The sequence below is a fragment of the Netta rufina genome, assembly GCF_964035555.1.
Source record: "Netta rufina genome assembly, chromosome: 8".
Taxonomy (NCBI): domain Eukaryota; kingdom Metazoa; phylum Chordata; class Aves; order Anseriformes; family Anatidae; genus Netta; species Netta rufina.
This window is the reverse complement of record NC_140131.1, coordinates 12,552,593-12,578,335: the sequence shown is the minus strand read 5'-3', so window position 1 is coordinate 12,578,335 and position 25,743 is coordinate 12,552,593. Positions and strand designations below refer to the sequence as shown.

Here is a 25,743-nt window from a genome sequence, read left to right as displayed (position 1 = left end):
CAAAATTTCTGTTTCACATAGAAAGTTAGTTGAAATAATGAGGTGATTTGAAGTTGTCAGCATTCTTGCCCTCAGAGATGTTTATTTTTTGATTGATCAATACACCTTCTAAAATGCAGTTATTTGTCAAATCAACTTGCCAAAAGGGGCATGTGATAGCACATGCCTTTATAAAAGGGAACCCAGCATGTTCACCTTTACTTTATCCCCATCATGAGGGGCTTGATATTAACCCTGCTTTTAACCCTGGTGGGTAAGTAACTTACCTGCTTTGATGAACTTCCTGAATAACAGATTCAGGAAGAGGTTTCAGAATCTAAGTACAGTTCACTTACAAAAATTAGCTTTAAAAATTTTATTTAGAAAATGATTTTATGGCAAATTTTTTGTTGTTTGATAAAAAGAAACTTTTGTGTATATGTTGAGTTACAAGTAAAATTAATTGGAAAGTGTTATACCATACGAACAAGGTGAAATATAGTCTTTCATACTAAAATACATTAACATTTTGGGTTATTTTTGCTTTCTCATTTCATTACTCTTTTTCTTTTCCTTCTCTTTCAGGGAGCCAGCATCTTAATTACCGTAAGTAATTTTCCTATCAGCTACTATAATTATAATGAGTGAATTCAAAATAGAATCTGAAAAGTATATCAATGTTTAATACAATTTTACAACAGCTAATTTTCTTTAGGTACAGTAAAAAAATGAACAAATTCATCTTTTTTGTTCCATACATTTTAATACAGTTATCTTAATATGTTCTATACAATCTCTGTAACATTTTATGGGAAACATTTCTTTGCAGAACCCGATTTCAATGAAAACAAGGTTTATACATATAACCATGAAAGTATACTTCTCAGTGGACTTCCAGAGAAAGGACTTGCAAGAGCTGGAATAAGAATAAAAAGTAAAGTGGAAATTAGTGGTATTGGGCCAAAACTTTGTCTTATTAGGGTAAGAAAATGTATTCAATTTGAAAGGTAAAATTCTCTTCATATTTTTTTTTTAAGCTTTTGGGAAACAACTAAGTTTCATCATATATTGTGCTTACTCAGGCAGAATGTAACTAACACTATTATTTTTTTATGCAGTGCCTTAAATTCTATTTGCACTTTGCCAGGTAATTCTCAGCTCAAGCCAACCTTGGGTTTGAAGGATTTCTTCTGCTTTGTGGTCAGGGAGACAATGGAATGTAATTTGAAATGCACAATAATTTATTACTGGATCAATCCAATTGTTCCAAACTGTACAACCTAGGATTATTTAATCAACTGATTTCGTAACCAGCAAACGAAAGGCAATAAAACACGCCACAGTAGCTGGATGTGATTCAATATTTAGCATAATTAATGTCATCTGGTAGCTTCTTTTTCTGCAGGGTCCCAAATGACATCCTTTGTCATCCTCAATTGTATATTTTTACTGCATGCTGAGTAATTACTAAGAGTTCTGATTATGTGAGAAACACTTTTGCCTTTAACAGAAGCCTATACGAGTTTCTAATGAATGTATTGAAACACCCCCCTCAATTGCTTTACACAAATTCTACTTAGTCTTCTGTGTATGTGGAAGAAAAATGATCTTTTTAAAAGCTTTTATTGGGCAAATTGAAAAACTGCAGATTAAAAAGACTGGTGACTGTCTGATAAATGCTTGCAAATGTTGTAGCCTTTCAGACTGAATTACCCTTCTGGTACTAGGTATTTTTATAAATTCAAATTATAATAGAGCTAGACAGGAAACATTGTTTTTCCATGACCTTTGCAAATAGCTGGATTTTTTTTTTTTGTTTTGTTGTTTTGTTTTGTTTTTTTTTTTTAAAAAAAAAAAGGAATTAAGGGTCACATATCTGTACTGGTGAGTAGAAGACTTCCCTGGCACAGAGCAAGCAGAATTCTTATCCTCGCCCCATGGCCAGGACAAGAACACATGTTGAAATGGCTCTTGGTATGATGGGGTGAGTCTTCACCAGAAATTGACTCCTGTTCCCTAATACCTTCCAACACTGGTTCACCTGCCCTAGAGCATTTGTGAAAAAGTTTCAGTTTCAAATATAAATACTTACTAGTAAGAAAGGGAGAAAGGAAGAAAAGAAAAAAAAAAAAGCACAAGATTTTGGGGCAAGTCCTAAGTGAAAGGTAACAATACATTTATTCCCTTCTGCTCCTGGAGAAGTTTATTTTGCTGCTGTTATATTTAAATCAGACAGTTTGGAGGGATGGTTCAGGGAATTAATCTTTCATCTGTAGCCTACTAGTTCATATTCAGCCTAAGTAAAAAGCTGTGGTCCCTGGGCAGTTTCCAGCTGACAATTTTTTTCATCGCAAACGCACAAGTAGGAATTGCCAGCTGTATTCAAAACTGAGCAGACAGCGTAAGTCCTGCCTGGACCCTGAGGGCTCAGGAAAACTACTGCCTGCTGACCCTGCAGAGCAGTCTCAAACCTGCCCAAATGCAATATGCCAGAAGCATGTCCAAGAGGCAGCATGAGGGATTTGCTCTGTAACAGCCTCCTCTGTAAACTTCAGTTACTGGAGTTGGCAGTGATCTCCACCAATAACAAAAATAAATATGAAAGTGCAGTCTCTGACGATTTGCTGTATGAGGATTTACTTTGTGTGGCTTTTTGAGAAATTAAATCGCATCTTGCATCATATTGCCAGCCTAAAGTGTCAGAGATGAGTCTCTTTAAATTGTCAAAATCTATAGGAGGAAAGAGTCCTCTGAGAAACCAAGCTAAACATGCCCCATTCCCATGGGGTAGAAATCATTCAAGTTATGCACAGTTTAGCACAACTTTCCACTTGCTTGGATGTGCCCCACGTTGAAGCTAGAGCATGATGTGTGGAGCAGGGTTTGGGCCAGTGCCTGAGCCTTCGGCTCTTGTGCACCACTGCAAAACATGTAGGGAAAGACAATTTTTGTAATCTGCTATCCACTGCTCAAACTAATTATGACTATCTGGCTGGCCCAGCAGCCATGTTGTTATTAGTTTCTGACTGCTGTCTGTGCTCTGTGACCCCAGCAAGAGAGACGACAGAGTTCACAACAGGAGTTAATGATGCTTTATGCAACATTAACTTTCTCCTGCAATTTCCTGCAGATCTTCCATACTACTTTTGGGTAGCAACCTGATTCATGCAGTTCTTTTCTGGCTCATTTCTTCATACAAGTCAACCTTTGGCAATATGGATTATCTCTGAAACAGAACAGAGTGCAGTGACTGTGGAAATGTCACAGTCATTTGCATTACTCTCTTTCCTTTTATATATAAAAAATATGTATATTTGTATGAACTGTGTTAAATGACAACTGCAAGTTTTCCCTCTGAAGAGAATTTATGTTATTTAAATGTGTATTTTTGAAGTGAGTAAAACTCTAGTTGCTTACATGTGTTGAAAAAAAAAATGAAAAAGTTAAAGAGGAATTATATTCCCCCTTTTGTTCTAGATTCACTCGATCGAAGCAGCAGAGTACAATGGCATCTGGCCTACAAGTTCATTCTCTCGATCGCTGAAACTGACTCAGGCACTAACTGGACAACTTAGTAATCCCATCAAGTTTGAGTATAGCAATGGCCACGTTGGAAACCTCATGGCTCCTGATTCTGTCTCAGATGACAGTCTGAATATCTACAGAGGGATTCTGAACATGCTGGAACTCAGTATGAAGAAGATGCAGCATTCATACAGTTTACAGGAGGTGAGCATTTTATCTTGGCCATTGTGGTTGCTATACAAATAAATAAGCCTTATTTTCAGATTTTTCTACTATATTTTCTGAATTCATCCCTGATAAAAACTTCAATACCAAGAAACACCTAAGCTAGGGTAATAACCATTTGGTTATTCTTATGGAACAATATTTGATGGAGCTGTAGCTAAACAGGAAGACAGAACAGTAGATTTTTAATCTGATTGATCAAAGTATTTCAGAAAATGCATTTGCAGTATTAGACCCTTACAAACTCTGGCTTGCAATTCTAAGAAAAGTAAATTCCTGTGAAAGCTGAAGCTTATGTAAAATTTGACTACTGTATTAAAACAGGCTTAAACTTTGCAACACAAGATTAAAGCTAAAATAACAGCAATTTGACTTTTTAACCAATCATATATACTTTAATATCTTCTAGCTCCTCTTTTAAAAGGAAAACAGTACATATGCTATGATATTACTGTAATAGATTTGACAGCTGCAGTTGATGCTCTGTTGGAATTTCCACTGTTTTTCAGGTTTTAATATCTTAGTCGAGGTAAATCATCTGATATTACTATTCGCCATAGAAATTACAATGTGTTTGGCTTTTCCAAAACCGTATTTACATTGATTAGACTACATTTGATTCAGAGATCAGCAAAAACCTTGAAATTATTATACTTTCATGTTATTTTTATTGCAAATGCAGACCAGAATAACTAATTTTTTTTAAATGTATTTTTATGTAAGTGGAGCTCTTTCTCAGAAAGGAACTGCATGATTTAATATCATGCTGCTTGTTGCACATAAAAACCCAGGTGGTGGTGTCGCATGTTCTGCAGCTCTATTTTCTCATATCTAGTTTTACATCTTCATTCTTTCTAATTCAGTTAGTAATATGTCCCATTCTCATAGCTGAGCTATATATGTAACTTTGCCTCCTAAAATTGTTTCCAAGTTTTCTTTGCTTTTCTCAGGCAGCAACTGATTAATGAGCATTGGCACACTTGCTTGACAATCTCAACTCTCTCTGTAAAGGAAGATAAGCATTATTAGTCTCCAAATATGAGCTGCACACAGGTTTAAAGGACTAAGCTGAGCAAGTCTGCTTCACAGCCTACAGGGTGTAGGGCAAAGATATCTGAGCTAGATGTGAATTAAATAACCCTACAAGTCCAGTAATGCATAAGGCTAACTCATCCCACCAAGCCACATTCCCCTTTAAATTTAAATGTCTCTACCTCACCCTGAAGTCTGCAGAGGAGCCCCACACCTGTATCTGCAGAGTACAAGTCTTTTGGAAAGCCTGCATGTGGGTTCATATTCCTAGCCCTTACCAGAGCCACTGTGTCTTCAGGAATGCTGTTAAATTAAAGATAGAGTGGATATGACTTGCCTTGCAACCATCACATGAGCATTTTGCTGTTCTGACATAGCCCAGAGCTGCTCTCTGGAGTGGCTATGCTATCAATAACAATAAAAAAATCATGAAAATAACCCTTCCTCCTAAAATGCAATCAAATATTTTCCTCTCCAAAATCTCCTCACTGACTGAAGGAGATTTAAGAGCTCTTATAAATATATATGCTTGAAATATTATTGCAGATCTGAGCTAAAACTGCACACTCAAGAAAACCCACAATCAAAACTCTGCTGTCCTGAAATTCTTTTTAATTCTTGCTGTTTGTATCATGACAGATCATCTGATATTCCAAGGTCTGTTCCATAGGCATTTTTAAGCTATCTATAAAAGCAAATTTTAAGGGCAGAACGTCGTCTCCAACCTTAAAATACTTTGCTGTTGAGATTTCATTCTGACTGATCACATTATTTTGGCACTTTTTATTAATATTCCTCAAATCATATTTCATAATCAACAGCTCTAACTGGAAATCACTACCCATCTTTTCTCAGGCTTCAGATCTTGTCTCAGGGAAGCTCTCAAATGTTTTAGTTCTCTCAGGGAAAGTCTGGTTTGGCTTACTGGTAAGCTGTTACAAGGAAATGAAAGGGAAAAAGGAAATGAAGGTACAGATCATCCCATTTTTCCTTCAAGACAGTACAATGAATAAAAAAGCATGCACTCCGATCAGGAATTTTGAAAATATAGAATTAAACAGTAGAGTCCATGTGAGGAATTGATGGAGCTTTGTGGAGGAGTACACTTCTAAAATCACTATCTCTATTTTGCCAGGCTGGGATCGGAGGTATTTGTAACACAACATATGCAATTCAAGAAAACAAGAGAGCAAACCTAGTCTATGTGACCAAATCCAAGGACCTGAACAGCTGTGAAGAGAAAGTCCAAGTGGTCACAGGTTCAGCATACGCTCATCCATGCCAGACCTGCCAGCAGGTAAATTAGAGCAGTATCATGTTTACATATTTTATATTCATATGCAGAGAGCCATTTAGCATCCACATTATCTGATGTTTTGTAACACCCAAAGTGAGAGAAGAGTCAGTTCTGTTATATTTATTGACTTTTTTTTTCCTGTAAGAAAATGAAATCCACAGAGCAGCGGAGGTCTGTGATGCAGACTGTTGTGTAATATGCATATACCTCAGCTGGCTGGCTTGGAAACCATTAATTATCAACATAAGTTGATAAATTAATTATCATGTCAAAAAAAAAAAAAAAAGCTAAATCCAGTTTCTGCTATTCAGGATAGATACTTCTGTGTCTTATTATAATCCTGTATTTGAAATAATAAATTGTGTGGCTTTTACTGCTGCTCTGCTCAGCAAGCGTCTCTCCTTCCCAAGGCAATAACCAATGACTTACACTTGGGAAAAGGAAAAAACAGTTAACACTTAGCAGTGTTACTAGCAGTAAAAGAAACGGAGCCAGGCAGCGTGCCTGACCTCTCCCATGGAAGTGTACAGGCAGAATTCACATCAAGTGCTCATGTGGTCAATGAGCAAAACAGCCCTGGAAAGTAAGTGGGTTGAAGTGGGTGATGTAATAGCTTCTAGGCACAGAATTTAGAAGTTAAATGACTTTCTATGTTCTTTGTTACTTTTTTTCATTATAAAGGGAAACAAGAATTCCCAGGCAACTGCTACTTACAATTACAAAATTAAATATGCACGTAATGAAGCTGTAATCACACAAGCTGATGTCGAGGAAATACACCAGTTTGCACCATTCAATGAGATAACAGGAGGAAATGTTATAGTGGAAGCAAGGTACTGTACATATGTCTTCAATTCAGCAGCTAACTCAGCATCTCAGTAATCTGGTCAAACTCCATAACTGAAATAAATCCTTTACTTCCACGGTCTATTGTTTGCCAGTATTTAATTACATAAAACCCCAAACAGTTCATAAAAACAACCTTCACTGTTAGTTGTAAATCTGAAACATGCACATCACTATCCAAATTTTGTTAGCTAAACTTGGCAGGGTTTGACTATTTTATTTCTCAAGGATATTTGATTTATGTCATAAAAGCCAAAACAAATGTAATTCCATCTGAAAAACTGTGAACTAATATATTTGCAGTAAAATACTTTGAAAGACAGTTACTCACTGAAAGAGAGTTCCCTGGAAAATAATAATGCAGTAAGAGACCCTGGAGACTAGTTCACAAGAAAGCTAGATAGGACTTTGGATTCCGATATACTTCCTAAGTACTGTGGGCTGCTTGCAAATCTTGCACCAAAACTGTTCCTTGATAGGAAATTGTTTCTTATTGCAAAAAGATTGGGAACAATACATGTAAAAATGTGTGATTTTTAAACAAGTTTGGGGCAAAATGAGAACATAGTTGTCTAAGAAATTAAGCCTCTGCTCAAGATCCCAGACTTTCAGTGTTTTAATTATTTTGATTTGTCTGCATCAAAATAATCCATTGAAAGGTTTTGTTACCTGCTTTAGTAGAGAACTCTGATAGACAGGGTAGCCCAACTGAATATAATTTTATGAATGAATGTCACTGTATAGAAGTTATACCTTAATCCCACTCTTGAACTGCTGTAATCTTGCATTGCTCCATTTTCTGTAAGAATCTACTGGTATAATATACATTTTTGGAAACTGCAACATCAGAAATTTCATGTCAATAAAAAAACGATTAACTTAATTTATATGATAAATATTTTCAGTTTGGCTAACCAAAACAAAAAAGTACAGTAAAGATGAAAGCAACTTTATTCTCTCATGCAATCTAGGTAAAGATGGATACAGCTGTGGTACTTTTATGAAATTATAGGCTGCTGTGAGTGATCATTAGTCTGGGGCCAGTGCTGATTTAAGCTCACTCTCTGCAAGCCTACACAGTCTGTCATCCTTACTATTCTTCTTCAGGTACAGAGCCCCCAGAAGTAGTACCTTTATTCTTCCCCATTTTCTCTTGCATGATCTCTTGAATTGCCCAGAAGAAAGGGCCAGAGGTAGCTGGGAAGATACTGATGTGTCATACTAGTTTTCAGATGTTAATTTTGCAATACACTCTGCGTTAAATAAATAGAAAATCTAGCATCAAGGACTTAAAACATTTGGAGTTGATTTTTCAGACCTGTTCAGCATAAGACTCTTACAGCACCTTTTAAAGCCAAGAGAGGTTTTACTTTTGTTTCACCATTTAAATCCTATCTTTAGTATTCATTTGTTCTTCCTTTTGGAGTCTAACATTTTCCCATCTATTCTAGGAAGATATATCCCTTCCCAAAACAATGAAGATGAGAACATAATAGATCCATCACATTTTCAAAAAGGGAGTTAAATCTGCCAAAGTGTACTTGACATTATACTTTCTGATCCAAAGGCCTTTTTAACAATATTATATAAACTTTTAAGAGAGAAAAAAATCTCTTCTGATTCTGTAGTTATTTCTATTCAAATTCTAGTGGCTTGTCTGGAAAGTAGTTATACGATATTTTCTGCAGCCAATCTGTAATATGTACAGAAGGAGTAGATAAAAGGTGATACAGGAGTTCATCATAGAGATTCCAAAATAAACGAGCCAATTATCTACAGAGATTTTTGAGATACTGTGTAGTACAACAATATTGCTTTTGGAATGTTTTCAGTTATTAAATACAAATGCCTAACTTTATTATAATGTCCTAAATGACCTATTTTAAATGTAATTGGTGTCACAGGATGCATCTCTTTAGATGAATATTGAGCACAGACAGCAAATGTTTACAAAGACAGTCTCTCATATGAATTATTCCAAATAACAAAGGATAGGAGTTTGGTGCTCTTTGAAAAGTTTCCAGAAACTTTAGTACTTTTCCAAAGAGTAATCCTGAATTTGTGTCCCTCTTTGTTTGGGAAATCCAATTTGAAACTTCATGAGAACCTTTTATCTTCTGCAGCCCCCAGCTTGCTGGGCAAAATGGGGAGGAAATAGAAATAGTGCAAATAAAAAACTGTAACATTTCTTATTGTATCTAACAATTTTCAGTTCCTTTTGAATCATCCAGGAGGCACAGACATGTGAAAGCTTTTATGAACATCTTAAAAGGTTTAAATTAAGTGATAATTTCTGGGAAGAAAAAAAAAAAAAAAAAAAAAAAACTTTCCCACCGGTTATTTTTCCCTAATCCTTAATTTACTTCTTAAGACACAACACACAGTTTCTGTGATTTTCTTCAGTCCACAGCTTCTCACCTCCCACTTCTTCCCTGAATTCTCAAGCTGTGTTATTCCAGTTGAAGGAAAGACTGGCTCTGATCTGAGCCCTGTTGGGTAAATGAATACCTTCTCAGAGTACAGTTCTGAGCATCGTGTCCTAATGACATCTGTTTGTAAATATCTTTACCCCTCAATAACCAAAGCCTTTAATAAAATGCAGCTGCATGGCAATGCGGAGAGGTAGAAACAGTTTGTAGTTTGTACCCTGCATCTTGTGATGTTATCTCTCTGGTTTCCTCAATTCCAGGCAGAAACTTGCCTTGATTGATGTGCAAAAGCACATGGCAGAGGTCCCACCAAAAGAATTCCAAAAACGTGGGTCACTTCAGTACCAGTTTGGCAGTGAATTGCTTCAGCTTCCCATCCACTTATTCAAAATAAAAGATGTGGAAAGCCAGGTAAAATTAGCCTCTGACAGACTTTTGGCTGGATATTAGAATCAGTGCATGTGGGAAACAGCATGTGAGCTTCATGCATTTTAATCTTCCTGCAGATAGAAGAAAGCCTGCAAGACCTAGTAGAGACCACATATGAACAGCTTTCCAGTGATGCACCAGCCAAAGCCCTCAAGCTTATGCACCTCTTCCGTGCTGCAAATGAGGAGAATTATGAATCAGTGTGGAAACGGTTCTCAAATCGACCAGCGTACAGGTACAGACAATACAAGTAGTGAATCTTCTACTGATAAACTCTGTTGGAGGCCATCTGGAATTATTGTGTTCAAGTACAGATCTGGAAAATGGTCCTTGCCTTTCACATTCCAGGCGCTACTTTTTGGATATACTTCCTGCAGTGGCCAGTCACCATGCACTCAGGTTCTTGAGGCATAAAATGGAGAAACAGGAGCTCACCAACTGGGAAGTGGCTCAATCAGTGCTCGTGGCTCTGCACTCAAGCACACCAACTCGGGATGTGATGGAGGAAGCTACAGTAGGATTCTTTAAACACTCAAATCACTCTTTACTGATTTTAGCATCTGCTGTGTTTATTACTTTGACAAGATTGCAAAGGCTTTGAAAATATAAAGGTTTATATCCTCTAGCGAAGCTGAAAGGAGTTTATTTCCTGAGTGTCTTGAGGGGAGGAGAATGCAAAAAAAAGGGCAAAAATGAATCCAGAATAAAACTGGAAAGAAAGAGTGAAATACCCCCCAGTGACAGAGGTTATTGTTGCAAACAGTGGTTTCTAGTCTTCCTTTGTCCAAATGTACTTTATAGTTACATCAGATTGGATCTCTAACAGAGTGTCTACAAAGACTGGGAGTAAGAAATACATATTTGTTATATCCATGTATTCGTCCTGATTGGCCTGGCAGGATGGTTATAAATCAGAGCAAATCTATTGAAATCAAGGGAATTATGCCAATGTAGAGCCCATGTAGGAGGTTTAATCATTTTTACATTTTTTTTCCTATTCTGCACGGTCTAATTCTGCCCTCAAATGCAGATACTGAACTCTGCCTATCCTCAGTAAAGACCATGAATATCAGAATAGACAGTTTTGCCAGCTGTAAAAGCCAAGACAGCCTGGCCATTGCTGTGTGGTAATGCTGTGCTTCCCATTCAAAGAAGTGTGTTGTTGCCTCCCATCATCTCCTACATTTATATAAATATTCCTGTCTGCCCAAAGTACTGAACTCCATTCACAACAGATCTCAATTTTTCATTTTGTATCTATAGCTGAAGCAATTATAAAACACCTAAATATGCTTTTTGAATAATGTGTACCCAATTAATAACCTATCCATTTCATAACTGGTTTATTTCCTCCTTTTAGATTATAGTCTATACGAATTTTAAATCCGAAATGCTATAAAAGCAACATATCTGCCTTCCAGATGTTACTTGGAATTACTTTATGATTGCATTGTCAAATACAGTAATATTCACTGAATAACTATAAATCCATTAATAAAAATAAAAATAAAAAGCCTAGTATGTATTCAGCAGAAACACTGTTTCTAATACTGCTGTTCTTTTCAATAATGGTAGTAACAAATAACTTCTTTCTCCCCAGCTCATCGTGAAAAAGCATTGTCCACGCTCAAGTACTGTACTTGGAAAGGTTTGCCATCTCAGCTATGCATCACTGTGCTACAAACAGTGCTCCTCATCAGACTCCTGCTCTGAATGTCTTCAGGTAACCAAATTTTTATGTATCATTTAAAAGAAAAATTAAGCCTTGAGTTCTTTCCTCATTATTCAGAAATCTGTATTTCACTTAAGTACATTGTTTCCTTTGGGGAAAGGAACCCCAGTTGGTTAAATACAGCATTTTTATCTTAAGATTAACAGACGAGAGTGAGAAGAAGCTGCATATAATTCATGGCCTTTCTATCTAAGTATCTCTGAGTGCTTTATTGCCAATTAATAATGAAGTCCCATGACACTGTTCTGAAATACTTCTAGATATAAGCACTTAACAGATATATAAACTGAATGACACAAAAAGCCCAGGGTTTTGCTCAAAGTTGTGTAGCTCAGACATTTTCCAGGCAGAAACAGAGCCCAATCATCCACATTGAGTATAAGGCATTGAGTAGCAGCATTAACATCCCTGTTCTGCAATGTTTTTACTCAGCATGCCTGAAAACAACTTAAATAGGCAGTAAATAACATTTTGCCATTCTAGGTGTGCATGTAATGGTTTACAGAGGTTGTCGAACTGGCAGTCATAGAGAGGGAGAAATAAGTTTTCTCAATCTAGAACACTGGTCAGTCCATCACCAGTCCGTCACCCTCAGCAAAAACAGGGCTTTCCCAATACATTGTGTGCCTGCCATGATTTTTTCCTGTGGTATGTAGGCATGGTTGATACTCCTACATGCATTTCCTGTGTTACAATTCCAACCAATGCTCTTGAGGTAATAAAATCTAAGAAACCCAGTGCCAGGGAATGGAAGTTCTTTCCCAGAGCAAATGTCTATGTAGCCTCATTCAATGCATTTTAAAATACAGGAACTATATTGAAATTATTCTATAACATCTGTGTTTCTTTTGTAGAGCTTTATTTTTTTCTTTGTAAAAGTTTTCTGCTAGGATATTTTCTCATATTCAGTCTTCAGACAACTATTTTTAATCTTGCCACATAAATATGTGTGATCCAGTTGCTTACAAGGAAGGCTGTAAAGTGACCTGATGATCTCATTCCTGGCTATTAATCCACACTAAAAAGTTGCTGTCACAGATATATTGAAGGACACCACCACTAGCCATACCTCTTCAGGAATCTTATTTGAGGGTCTGAAGGATTAAATTATACCTGCATTTTTGCACCTGTCTTCAAACAGTAGGCAAAGATATTCAAAGGACTTTATTTTTGGGTTTTCAACTCACCCTGAAAAACAGTGGGAACTAGAATCTATCCATTAATTTTGTCTTTTAAAATCTTACTAGATAAGTTTAAGGCATAATGATGAAGAAGCTGTTCATAGCAGCTTTCTTGACTATACTTCCACGAATAAAATGTCCTATTCATGAACATAAAGAAGAATTTAAAAAATAAAATAAAATCAGTGAATTGAACAAACTGAAATTATCAAAGTCAAGCCTCAAACATAGGCTGTGGAATGGAGTATAGATAAGAGCTGGAATTGAACTCAACAGATTTGTTTTCTTTTTTCAGCTACTCCATGGCTTTGCAGGAGAGGCACTGAGCAAGTCTAACACAGAAGAAATTTCTCTGGCCTTGAAAGCCCTTGGAAATGTGGGACATCCAGCCAGCATCAAGCACATCAAGAAATTTTTGCCTGGATATGCAGCTGGTGCCTCAGATCTGCCACTCAAAGTCCATACGACTGCTGTGATGGCCCTGAAAAATATAGGCATGAGAGACCCAAAAATGGTAAGGAAACAATACAGTCTCTTTTGTACTTACAGTAAGTCAACACATTGCTGGTAATCAATGATGGGGGATAAGGGAGATAAGGGAGCAGGATTTTATTTTTTTTCCGAACATAGCTGTAATATCTTTTGGGCTTTTTTTTTTTTTTTTTTTAATTCTTTCACCATTACTAAGTTATCATGTTTTATTCCTTTTGACATTAACCTCTACTATTTCAGAAAGCAGCAAAAATCCCATTAAAAGGGTATATTCATTACCTTGTTGTTGAAGACAAATCAGTATTTCCACTGCAAACATTTATTTTCCAAGGACATTAGACAGAAAGCTAAATTATTGACCAAAATGTGTTTAGTGCTACTTCAACTTTGGTATGTGAGAGAACCACAAAACAAGGTTTTCAGAGAATTGACATTTAATACTGAGTGTCACATCTAATCGTAATTCAAGACCAGATCTTATTGTAAATAGATACTAGAGGTTTGCATCCTAATTACAAATTTACAGACATTGTGTGGGTTTAAGTCATAAACAGAACATTTACTAAATGTGACTTTTGTCCCTGAACGAGATAATGATTCAATATCTCATACAATGGCTACACAGGCATAATCTCATCTACCATAGACATCACTTTACAATCATTTTCACCTTAAAGCAATCCACTTCTAAAAGGAAACCTTACATTGTCAAGCTTTTTCTCTTGATACTGAATTTTTCTGTTTGTTTTATATAAGACTATTCTTAACATAAAAAGTAAAATAAAAGGCTTTCATTAACTATTCTCCTACTAATCTGTATCATTTTTTCCATTCTACTGTTATTTTTTTTTGCCTATGACTCCCAGTTTGAGTACACATATTGATCCACAGACAATAGTGTGCCAGGGTATGCTTTTAAGCAAAAGAATAAAGAAACCATTTACTAGAGCTAGGAGCAGGAGCTAGACAGGAAAAATGGGGTGGGGGGATGGAGAGACTAGCAAGGGTAGGAATTAGATTTGCAAGGGAAGGAAAAAGCTGATTTGGCGTTTGGAAACAATGCTGTATGTCTGCTTGCCCTTTGGCCCAGTTTTCCACAAGTGACCCAGACTGCTGTTTAGTACTATTTTATATGCATTTACTTTAGAGAAAATTGATCTGTAACAGGTTAATGACTATGACTGGATTTTGCATTGTTCAAAACTAGTTTAATCCCTTGTTTACAACCAGCTACACACCCATATTTGCATTAAACAGACTTAACACATGGCCTGTCATTTTTATTCTTTAATATGAAAAAGTAGTAATTTGAAAAGTTAGTAACATTTAGAAGGAAGTTATTGCATCCTTTTCACACTTGGTATCTGATAATCAATATAGTCAAATTAATGACATCATTCAGGGTGTTTGCAAAGTTTGTTGAAGTTTTCTCAATCAGATATTTCAGAAGAGAGCATATATATGCACTGTCCCAGTCAGAAAGGACTTCACACAGGGATGGTCAGATGGTGTTACACCATCTCCATCCTGTTTGATGTTGAGGTCAAACACTTCAGTGCAGCTCGTGCAAGTGTATGGTTCCAGTACAAAATTAGTCTTGATACTAAATATAGTACACGATAAACACATCAGTCACAAGTAGTACTGTGAAAATTACATTTGTTGCATAAGCTTACAATTTTAAATTGCCTAAATTGCATAGAGATTATTGATAGTAAACTGTTTTTTATTCTGGTAGAAAGAGCGCCGGGAGAAATGGTTAGAAATAAAGTATACCTTTATATGTAGGGATCAGTGATCACTGAAATCACATCTTAGATATGTGGTAGGTTCTTGAAATCTCTTTTACTTACATTTCATCTTGGTTATGCTGAAGATATAATTTGCTAGTGCTTAACAAGGGACAATAGATTTGATGTAATGCTTATCCAGTGAAGTTCTATGGCTTTGATTGTGAAGGAATCAGAATACATTACCATAATGCCCCTTCCTGCCCTCAAACTCTGAAACCAGGAATATTGTTGCCATAATAAATAAACAATACAAATTTTTACTGTACTAGTGAAGAAGAGTTGATTCACTGATGATGAATGGTTACTAGAAAACTCTTCAAATATAGAGTAAATCTGAAAGTATTAATTATTTTCAGGTCCAGGCTATCACCCTTGAGATTTTCCTGAATCACAGAATTCATCCTCGGGTTCGAATGTTAGCTGCAGTGGTTTTGCTTGAAACCAAGCCAGGTCTTCCAATCCTGATGACATTAGCTGATGCTGTGCTGAAGGAACCTAGCATGCAAGTGGCAAGTTTCATCTACTCTCACCTGAGGGCCCTGGGTAGAAGCACAGCTCCGGATCTTCAAGTGATGTAAGGAAAATCTGCCTCATTTCTCTAGATGAATAACTTGTTGCAGACAAATTGAGGTGTTAATGTGCTCACTGATTTTTTTCAGGGCTTCTGCCTGCAGAATGGCTGTCAGGGCACTAAGTCCCAAATTTGACAGATCCGGATATCAGTTCAGCAAGGTTTTCCGCTTCAGTATGTTTAAAGGTAAGATATGTTACCCCCCCCCCCCCATCCCTGCCCCATAGTAATCATCCTGAAGATTTTTTAGGGAAATATATGCAGGTTGAAGTATAACAATAAAGTATGAGAGTTTAATTGCACTAGCCAGGTGGCTAGCTGCATATTGTTGCTCCATATTCTCCTACATTCAGTGGAAATAAATAAATAAATACATCTCAGGCTCTCCATTTTGAGAGTATTCAGGTCCTTCTGTATTTTGCACTGCACACTGCCAGCATGAAATTACCAGAGAGCTTATGGGGCTCTAACCCTCTGTTTTCATTAGCCAGTGAGGCACATGTTTCTGTATCAAATGCCATAGTCTCAGTGGTGCTTAACAATTTCATACCATTGTTCAGCACCAAACAAACAGAAGGGACCTAAATTACTGCTGAAGTGGATTAATTTCTACTGGTGCTGAACATGTACAACTCTTTCTGAAATCAAATATGATGCTAAATTCCCTTCACCCCAATAGTAGTGCCCAGTGAAACAGCAAAAACGGGCAGATGTAACAAGTCATTGCACCTATGAGTAGCTAACTCAAGCATGTTGTCTAAAGATTTTTCTTGCACCCTCTTTCCAAGATTCTTTACTGGAATGAGCATGATCTGGAATCACACCAGTTACATCAATGGGAGTCACCTAGAAAAATCAAGAGCATTGGCAGTTAGGGGGGAGAGGACCAGATTAGAGGACATCTCTTTCTGGGCCAAATTGTACCTATTTCCATTTCCAATTTCTGTTACTCTTCCCAGTAGGGATTTTTTAAGCAACTCTCCTATGTAAATGACCATGACAGCCTCAGTGATTTGGCATATGTAGCTGGCAGACTGGAGAGATGATATCTACGAACAGTCTCCTTACACATGCTGTTTATCTAAAGAAAGACTTAGATGTTTTTAGCACTTTTGTTATTCACTGGTACATATAAAGACTCTTTTCAAAGTCGTCAATAGAAAAAGACTCAAACATCTAAAAACTGCAGTGCTAAGTGTGCAAGTACTTTTGCCTTCTTTTTGGGACGGGAGGGGGTTTTGGAAGACTTTTGTGGATCTTATTGTTTCCCTTCCCCTGTTTCATGGTTTTTATATGAGCATTTAGTCCGGTCTATAATGAAACTGAGTATGATACATACCACAGCAACCACAATACCACATGCTTGCTTCCTCAGAGATGGAGGCAGAGAGTGCCCAAAGAAATACACTAATAATATCTACAGTGTGTAGATAATACACACTGTGTGTGTGAACTTTTGTGCCATTTAAAATGCATTCATAGAGAGATACATTTTCCAGAAATAAACAGATATGTGTTTCAGTTTTTAGGTACTCATTTTCTCCTTACTTTTGCTTTAAAAATGAAGTTGCCTGTATTTTTGCACAGTGAAAACGAAGGGTGCAGTACACAGGAGGGCAGTTGGCAGAGGGCTATGTGAAATGATTATTTTGTTCTGGCTGTAGCCTCAAATGCAGCAGATAGTGAATTGAATTGCTGTTAATTCTTGGTGAATGCCAGTGTCACAAATTCGGTTACAATGCAGATGTGAAATTTAAACTTCTTATCCTGAAGACTAAGGAAAACGTATTCCTTTTCTCACTTATTTAATTCTTAGACTTGTATAATTCAGTCAGCTAAGTGAAGTCAATCCTCAATTGCACCGGTGTGGGAGGAGGCTCCATCCTCCAGTTTTCTGATTTGATTTGTCACCAATAGCCATGGGTGAAATGTTTCAATGAGTTCCTTCTAGAAGAGTTACCATAGTGACAGCAGTAATGCAGTACCTATTTTCTTGCTAAAAACAAAAATGTGCCCTCAGCATCACAGTTCTTTGTGGTGCTAGGTGCTGAATTTTTAATGATGGGTACTAATGTCAGTTGAATATACCTCTAATCTGGAATCTGTCACACATGGCCACCACAAATAGTGCTTCATGTTCTGCACACTGCCTCTGAAATCAAATGGATGACCCAGGTACTGCTTAATATGGGAACTAACAGAATCTGACTCTCAGTATGTACAGGTTTTCTACATATTTATATAATGAAATATGCTTACTAATATCCATTAAATATCCAGGTATTAAAGATTGTGTTATTTGATTAGTGATTTTCCTTTCCGTCTTCCTTGAGGTAAAATATTTAGTCAGATATATGCAGGTGTCATCACACTCTCACAGTGAAGTGGCCATGGTGCATCATCTCACTGAGTTAGTAGGATTCTTCATTGGTAAATATTTTCTTAGAGCATTAGAGATGCATAATGCCTAAGGTATGGAAAAAAAATACTATCTTTAAGTTGATGAATTTTGTTTAATCATTTACTCGTTTATGAGCAACATTTCTTATGAGGTATCAATAAGACTGCTCTGGCTAAAGTCATTCGGAGAAAATCTAGTCTTCTTATTTACAGATCTAAAGTCAGTTTATAGTAATGTCCCAGTGTGATACCATTTTGCTTTTTATTTTCAATTGGAAAATAAATGTGAGATAAATGTGAGGTGTTTTGTTTGTTTGTTTGTTTGTTTTTGTTTTTTGTTTTTGGTATTTTTTTGTTCTTTCCCTGGCTGCCTGCTGAAGGTTCTCCAATGATTCCTCTGCCATGGGAAATTGCCTCTTATGGGATAGCATAAATGTTTGTATTTTGATCACAGGAGCTGTTACTGAACAGCATATTTTGTAGGCAGATAGTGCGAAGCACATTGGGTAATGCAGGAGCTTCATGAAGAAGGAGAGTGAAGGTGACCTAGTGAAAGGTCAGTTCATACGGATTTTGCGGACTAAGTGGATTGTCTTTCCAACAGATTGTTTCTCAAGTACCTGGAAAGTTGGAAAATCTGTCCTGAGAAATTAGAAATCAAACTTAGTCTCTGTAATCTGTTACTAAACTTAGCATAAGATACTAAACTTAGTGAGCTAGGGCCAAGGATCATTCAGGCCTCTGTCAGCATGCACAAATTCAAAAGAGAATGACAAGGTGTTAGCATGCTAGTGAGATTTTGTCTGAAACACAGAGAATGGCACTAGAGAAATCACACGGGCCTGAATATTTGTAAACATCAACATTTGTGAGCCAAGCAGTAATCTAGTCTTCAAATTATGGCTAAATAATTTATGAGAATTTAATCACTCCTTTTCTAGAAAGAGGACAAAGTCTCACTCCCTCTCATTACAAATCCAGGATTTGGACTCAATGATCCTTGTGGGTTCCTTCCAACTCAGGATACTCTATGATTCTAGAAAACACTTGAAAATATATTTCCTTAATACATCAGTAATTTCTACACAGGTATTGAAATTATTGGTATGCATTTTCTAGGGCTCTGCATTTAACCTGGATTTCCAATGCTGATTTCTGGTCTTGTTAGAATTCTAGGGTCTATTTAATCAGTATATGGTGCCTATGTCTAACACAAGGATAGCAGAAATTAAACATAGGGACTCTTATAAATATTTTCTTGTCCTCTATCTAGTATTAGAAAAGGAAGGAGGGTTGGAAAAAAGGAAGCACAACAGGGATGCCTACATATTGTGCTACCCTAGTTCATTTTGAAACTTAAGGAAACTTGGAAAAGCCTTGGGATTACTTTAATTCAGAAAACAGGACAGCATAAAGCTGTGCCAAGATCAGGAAGAACATATAACTGTGTTCTGCACTAATTATCTGTGTTTAAGAACATTGTAGATGATAAATCTAAAGATAAATAGACAAAAAATATGTTTGTTTGAAGTTTACCCAATAGTTAACAATTATTTAACAATTAGTTCATTTTATGTAAAGAGCTACAACATTTGGAACGAGGTGTGTTAAATTGCCTCTGAGTCATCTGGGAAACAAATCTACACCTCACCATCTGTCCTTACAGGCCATCTCTATCCCTTTTTCTTAAACTATTAGCAAAGGATGGCAAATCTGTTCTCATTTCTGATCCCCTTTGTCAAGTTGCCTTAAATGATGTCTTGTAAAAGCATTTCATAAACTGGCATTATAGAATCTGACTGGATGTAAAGGATATAGCAGAAGCAATTGGAAAAATAACATATACACCATGCAATGAGCAGGGGACTTGTAATTTTGCCCTTTAACAGTTCAAGAATACAGAATATTCTGTTCGTGACTGTTTTATAACATCAGGTTTATAGCTGGGTTTTCTGGCCTTTCTCATACCACGCTGTATCAGTTGTATTATGCAATTAGTAAATTGATACAATCTGCACACTGTGGCTTTAAAATACTAACTGGGCTGTGTTTTACTACCTATTTCTCTTCAGAGTTCCTTATGAGTGGACTGGCAGCTAAATATTTGGTACTGAATAATGCAGGCAGCTTAATTCCAACAACAGCAATATCCCACCTGCGGACACATTTCCTTGGAAGAGTTGCTGATCCCTTTGAGGTAATTGAGTCTACCAGCAGTTTGCCCCTCATACCTTCACAGGACCATCATCCAATTGGCATTTACATTTTGCTTCATCCCACAGGTGGGAATAACAGTTGAAGGACTGCAGGAGGTGTTTGCTAAAGGTTACTCTCCTGACAGGGACTGGGAGACTGACTATGACTTCAGGGAAATCCTGAAAACGGTAAATTATCAGGATAAAGGAAAATCTGTCAGGGACTGGTTTGCCAAATGTTACGAAGAGTCAGACTTTCTTCCTCTTCTCATGCAGCTCTCAGACTGGAAGGCACTCCCGAGCGACAAACCTTTTGCTTCAGGCTACTTGAAGATATTTGGCCAAGAGTTGTTTTTTGGTGGACTTGATAAAAACACCATCCAAAATGCATTGCAGGTATCATTTCAAAAACACCACCAGATAGATAAGCACCAAAAGCTTTAAAACACTATTTCTTCCACACATTTCCTTCTCCTCCCCCCCCCTTTTTTAAAATTCTCAGTTCAAGAGATTTTTTTGTCTTTAGTGTTAAGGTAAATAAATTCAAACTTTGATCAGGATTAGCTATAATCGTTGCTGGCAGACCTTCCCTTGAGGCACAGTTAATGACACAGATCATGATATTCAAGCTCAGCTTATTTAGACAAGTTGAACTCTGTAATTGCAGGCATGGTATGGACCTGATGAAAAAATCCCTTCAATAAAGAGATTAATCAGTAACCTTCAAAGTGGCATAGGGAGGCAGTGGACCAAGGCTTTACTGTCCTCTGAGATCCGTCATATTGTGCCTACCTGTGTTGGGTTCCCAATGGAGACCAGCTTCTATTACTCTTCTGTCACAAAGGTGGCAGGAAATGGTAAAGTATTTCAATACCTGAGCAACACAAACATGGTTATCAGGTTATGGGGGGATTTTTAACACTTTACTTTCTTTCTAACAGTTCAAGCACAGATTACACCTTCTCCAAGGTCTGATTTCAGATTGACTGAGTTACTGCAAGCCAACATTAGGCTGCGATCCAAAATGAGTCTAAGGTAAATATTTTTCATAAATTGAAAGAATCATATTTCCAAGTGACAGAGGCCACAAAAAAATTCAGCAGCTGTTTGCTGTATGTACATAATTTTACCCTCTCGTTCTAACTTTTCAGCATGGCTAAGGATATGACCTTTGTAATTGGGATCAACACAAACATGATCCAGGCAGGGTTGGAAGCACACACCAAAATTAATGCTCATGTACCTGTGAATGTTATTGCCACTGTCCAGATGAAGGAAAAAAGTATCAAAGCTGAAATTCCTCCATGTAAAGAAGAGACTAACCTATTTACTGTAAGGTATGTCATAGCATTTATCTTTCTTTGTAGCCTTGTAGAGTGTTTCCAAATTAAATGGAACATTGGCTTAGGGATCTTGCCTTTGACTAACAGCTTGAGTAACTGGGGTGATCAGTGTAGTTTATTGAATTTAAATGAAAGGACATTTACAAAAGATTTGCTTGAAAATGTTTTACTTTCTCTGGTCTTGACCTGAAAATTACCATTTCTCAGTTTTTGAGATTAATAAAATATTTGAAACTCAGAAGGCATAAAATTTCTATCCCAATATATATATATATATTTGGGTTGAAGACACTAGGTAAAATATAAGCCACCTGGATTCTATCAGTTGTAACAGGTAACCCATACATATTTGCATTTGGTGACTGGAAGTGCAGAGGACTTGGTGTTTCTTGTGTTTTTACCCCTTGTTACCCTGTAGCTGCCGTTACCCTGTAGCTGCCATTTGGTTTTCTTGCCTGTTAGGTCTACTTGATTTATTATCAGTGTATGCAATTACAATACACTATGGAAAACTGTTGTAGCCAGATGCCAAACAAATGAAAACAGATGGAAATACAAGTATGAAGAGAGGGATGAAACAGAACGAGTATGTCCAAGGAATCAAAGCAGTAGACCAAAGCTTAAAAAACCTTCATACACACACACAAAAAAAACAGTGAGAAAGACAAGCTGAAAATTCGTAACAAAGAAAAAAGCATCACTGACAATAGAAATCAGCTATTATACAAGCTGCAGAAATGTTAATAAGTTTCTGCTCTAAGAATACAGCCATAACAAAAGAGCTCAGTTGCTTGATCCATCTGCAATTAGCATTCATGGCTGCTGGCCCAGAGAAGCTCTGCAGGTCTCTTCAGTTTAGCCACCACAGAAGCTAATCATTATTCTCCCTTGCTCTTCAATGGTCACAGAACCACCTATTAGGTATTTGACATCACATCCTCCTCCCTGCTATGATTCCTCAGCTCCGTCAATCATGATTGTAATCAGGTTCTCCACACAGAGGAGGGAGAGTTTCAGCAATTCACAGAGAGTCTGTTAGCTGTGTGTAAACTGCTGTGGCACCATGAGTGAATGTTTTGTTCAGTTTCTTCTGAATATCGGGACAGTATACTTCCAAGGTCACCAGGGACAGCGGGCACTTGATCTCACTAATTATCATCAGAAAGGACAAAGCGGATATTAATGAACTTAGTAAGGATGCTGAACTGGAACGAGAATATTGGACATTGTAGAGTTTAGAGCCTCAGGCAGAGAGCTACAAATTTAAGCAGAAAGATCCTTCTGGCAAACCAAAATAAAAAATATTTTCCTCTTTTGACTTAAGGGGAAATCAAATCATCCACAAAAGGGTTAAATGTATTGCCAGAAAATATAAAACAAGTCAGTAACAAACATAGGGGATCATAGACAAGGAGTCCACCAGTTCCAGCCCAAGCCCTCCTCTAGACCCTGCAGTATTCCCATTTATAAAGTGAAGTTGTCAGCTGGAAGTAGCTCCATAATGCCAAGTATGTGAGAAAGCTAATACTCACTAGCTAACTTTTAGCACCATCAATTTTTCTCCTAAAAGCATTCCTGTTCACTGTTACAAAACAAATGCTTGGTGGAAATCACACAGAGCAATGAAACTGCAATGAGTACAAGTGAAGGGAAAGCAATAACTAGAGAATGTAACGCTGAACCACATCACTGAGGAGGTCAAAGAACAAACAAAGTAAAATCTTAAAGGTATGAAGAGAAACTACCAGGAATGATATATAGAGAGGAAGGATGTATATACATTCTGTCCAAAGTCTTAGTTTAAGATGGACTTTCTCTTCCTTTTGCATAGCTCCACCAAAAAATAAGGAATTTAATTGAATTCAATATAAAATCAAATATTTCAATATAAAATATAAATTAATATAAAATATTGAATTCGATATTTTAGAAATTTTCTGACACTTCCCCATATTAACTTTAAATGCTCCTTTTAAAGAAATGGTTCTAGAAAACTATTGGTCTTTCAGCTGTTTGTAAGCAGTTTGAAATGTTTTAGTATTAGGCACTTGTCTTGATGGTCAGTGAGTTACTATCTATAGTAGTACCTTGAAGCTGGTCAGGATGTAAAATTATTCTAGTTTTCATCTCCCACACCCAAACACAGGACGTAAACAGTCTTCAACAGTGTTTAGTTCAGTTACATCCTACATACTGTACAGGTTATAACCAGTCACAGCTGTGGGATGTATATAAATATCCAGGAGTGGAAAAGAAATTCAGGTGAACGATTAAAAAAAAAAAAATTAAAGCCCAAAAACTTTGGTGATAGAGAGATTGTATTCCCAAGACAAATAAGTACACTAAGGACTCAACTTTCTTTACAGCAAAAATCAGAGCACAGTTAATCATACCATGAAGAGAATATATAGCATATGTTTCAATTCAATTCTGTCAAAGTTAAATTTAATTAAGAATAATAGTTATTTTTAAGGCTCTTTTAGCATAATTATTTGGTATATTACAGATGGCTGTTTAAGAATACTTTTAAACAAAATTTACAGGAAGAAGTAAAAATCAAATAAATTTAAGGAAAAATTAGAGCCCTGTGATTAAAGTATAAATATGAAGAGCTGCCAAAGAATACACTTTGCAAATATATCACATATTCATAATGACAGGCTACTGAAGTATATACATAATCTTGAATAGAGCTCTTACCATGGGGCTTTTTTGCTTGTTTTAACTGTAGGATAAGCAGAAATTGCTTCATATTTATAAGATTGAATTACAAAATTACAACACTGTACACAACATGTATACAACATATAATGGAAAATGCAGAAGACCCAGTGTACGTAGTGCATGAGCTCACCATGCTGCATGTTTGGGGATAGAGGAGAGAAATGACTTGCAGTCCAAGCCTCTGTTTTTGTAACACCTTTGCTCCAAGGTCAGAAGGATGATGTGCAGGAAAGACAAACATTTTCATTTCACCGCAGCAGAAAGAGAGTTAAAGATCTGGTTGGAAAATTGCCTCTTGCTACTTATTTCTTTGGATATGATGTCATGCTGTGCTTTAAAACCTGGAGAAATAGTTTTTCAGTGATTTTTGTTGTTGTTTTTGTTTTAAACAGACATTGAAATCTTCTGTCCCCATGTGTAACGCCACACTCCCTGAAATATCAGTGGCCTAACACAGCTGAATTGCTGTCTCTTACCCCTGCAGTGAATTTGGCTTATACTATAGCACAGCTTCTTCTCTCATCCAAAAAAAAAAATACACTAATACATATTGGAAACTCTCCCTTTTATTTTTTTCTCCCTTGTGTTGGGATCAGAGAGAACAGATTCTTTCATACCATAGCTTTAGGCCTTCTTTGTGACTGTTTTTCTTGTTAAAGCACCAGAGCTGGCTCTTGTAGCCTATTTTTACTGTGCCGTGTGATTCTGCAGACATTGACATGTGTCACCTGTGATGCAGCTACATTTGTTGGCTCTCTGTGCTCAACAGGGAGGAATCGATCCTCTACTTTCATTAGGTGGCAGAAGTAGACTATTGGCATAAAAAATGCCTAAAAAAATAAAAATGGGAAAGAAACCCCAGGGCTTTCTGCTTGGAGACCCAGACTGCAGTTCAGTGGTCATTTGAATTATTGAATGGGATTAAAATAAAAGCCATTTCCCTTTTTGTCCCTTTACCCAGATGAGCCATCTGAAATGCAAGTTGATTTGTATTGTCTTTTATCCTCTCAGCTTGTTAGGGAGAATATTTTATTTCAGATTCCATTCTTCAAGGTTCTCCTCTCACCCAGCGTGGAGCGTTGCTGTCATGTCCTTATCTAAAAAAAGAGAGAGATGGAAAAGAAAACAAAGCCCACAGGTGACACACGTTTTATTGAGGTGTTCCACATGAAGTGCAATTGTGTGCTTTACAGTGCACGCAGCACAGTAGGAGCCTGCAAGAGGAAGAGAGCACTATCAAATGAATACAAATTCATCTTTCAAATAGGTTAGATTGGAATTGCTCAGGCTAGTACAGTGTGGACCATATTGAAATAGAGACCATTTTGCAGATCATCTTTCCATTTACTGTCACAAAGGCCACCGCCATTGATGGACCACAAAAGCCCCAGGGCAGGCAGATCAACTTCATATGTGAGAAACAGTATGGGGGGAATTCTGAGCTGGATATTAGCTATGATAAATGGCTAATAAGGTAGAGCTAGGACAATTTTATTAGCTGAAGGAAATAGGTTTTCACCTGTCAAAAATGTTTAGTATTCAAGATGTTT

At 36.9% G+C, this 25,743-nt stretch overlaps 1 protein-coding gene across 1 annotated transcript in view; it reads left to right on the top strand.

Annotated features, from left to right (window-relative positions):
* Positions 1–213: 213 nt before the first annotated feature.
* Positions 214–25,743, top strand: part of LOC311211878 (vitellogenin-1-like) — a gene marked incomplete at both ends in the record, with an annotated part of 42,543 nt that continues 17,013 nt past the window's right edge. The window contains 19 exons of the mRNA XM_084290864.1: positions 214–253; positions 565–585; positions 809–960; positions 3,457–3,708; positions 5,897–6,058; positions 6,740–6,891; positions 9,594–9,744; positions 9,840–9,997; positions 10,111–10,276; positions 11,363–11,485; positions 12,971–13,189; positions 15,317–15,534; positions 15,620–15,717; positions 20,004–20,128; positions 20,214–20,315; positions 20,403–20,522; positions 20,794–20,983; positions 21,068–21,161; positions 21,278–21,463. Of these exons, the coding sequence (XP_084146990.1) occupies positions 214–253; positions 565–585; positions 809–960; positions 3,457–3,708; positions 5,897–6,058; positions 6,740–6,891; positions 9,594–9,744; positions 9,840–9,997; positions 10,111–10,276; positions 11,363–11,485; positions 12,971–13,189; positions 15,317–15,534; positions 15,620–15,717; positions 20,004–20,128; positions 20,214–20,315; positions 20,403–20,522; positions 20,794–20,983; positions 21,068–21,161; positions 21,278–21,463 (2,729 nt within the window). The remainder of the gene's footprint in view (positions 254–564; positions 586–808; positions 961–3,456; positions 3,709–5,896; positions 6,059–6,739; positions 6,892–9,593; positions 9,745–9,839; positions 9,998–10,110; positions 10,277–11,362; positions 11,486–12,970; positions 13,190–15,316; positions 15,535–15,619; positions 15,718–20,003; positions 20,129–20,213; positions 20,316–20,402; positions 20,523–20,793; positions 20,984–21,067; positions 21,162–21,277; positions 21,464–25,743) is intronic.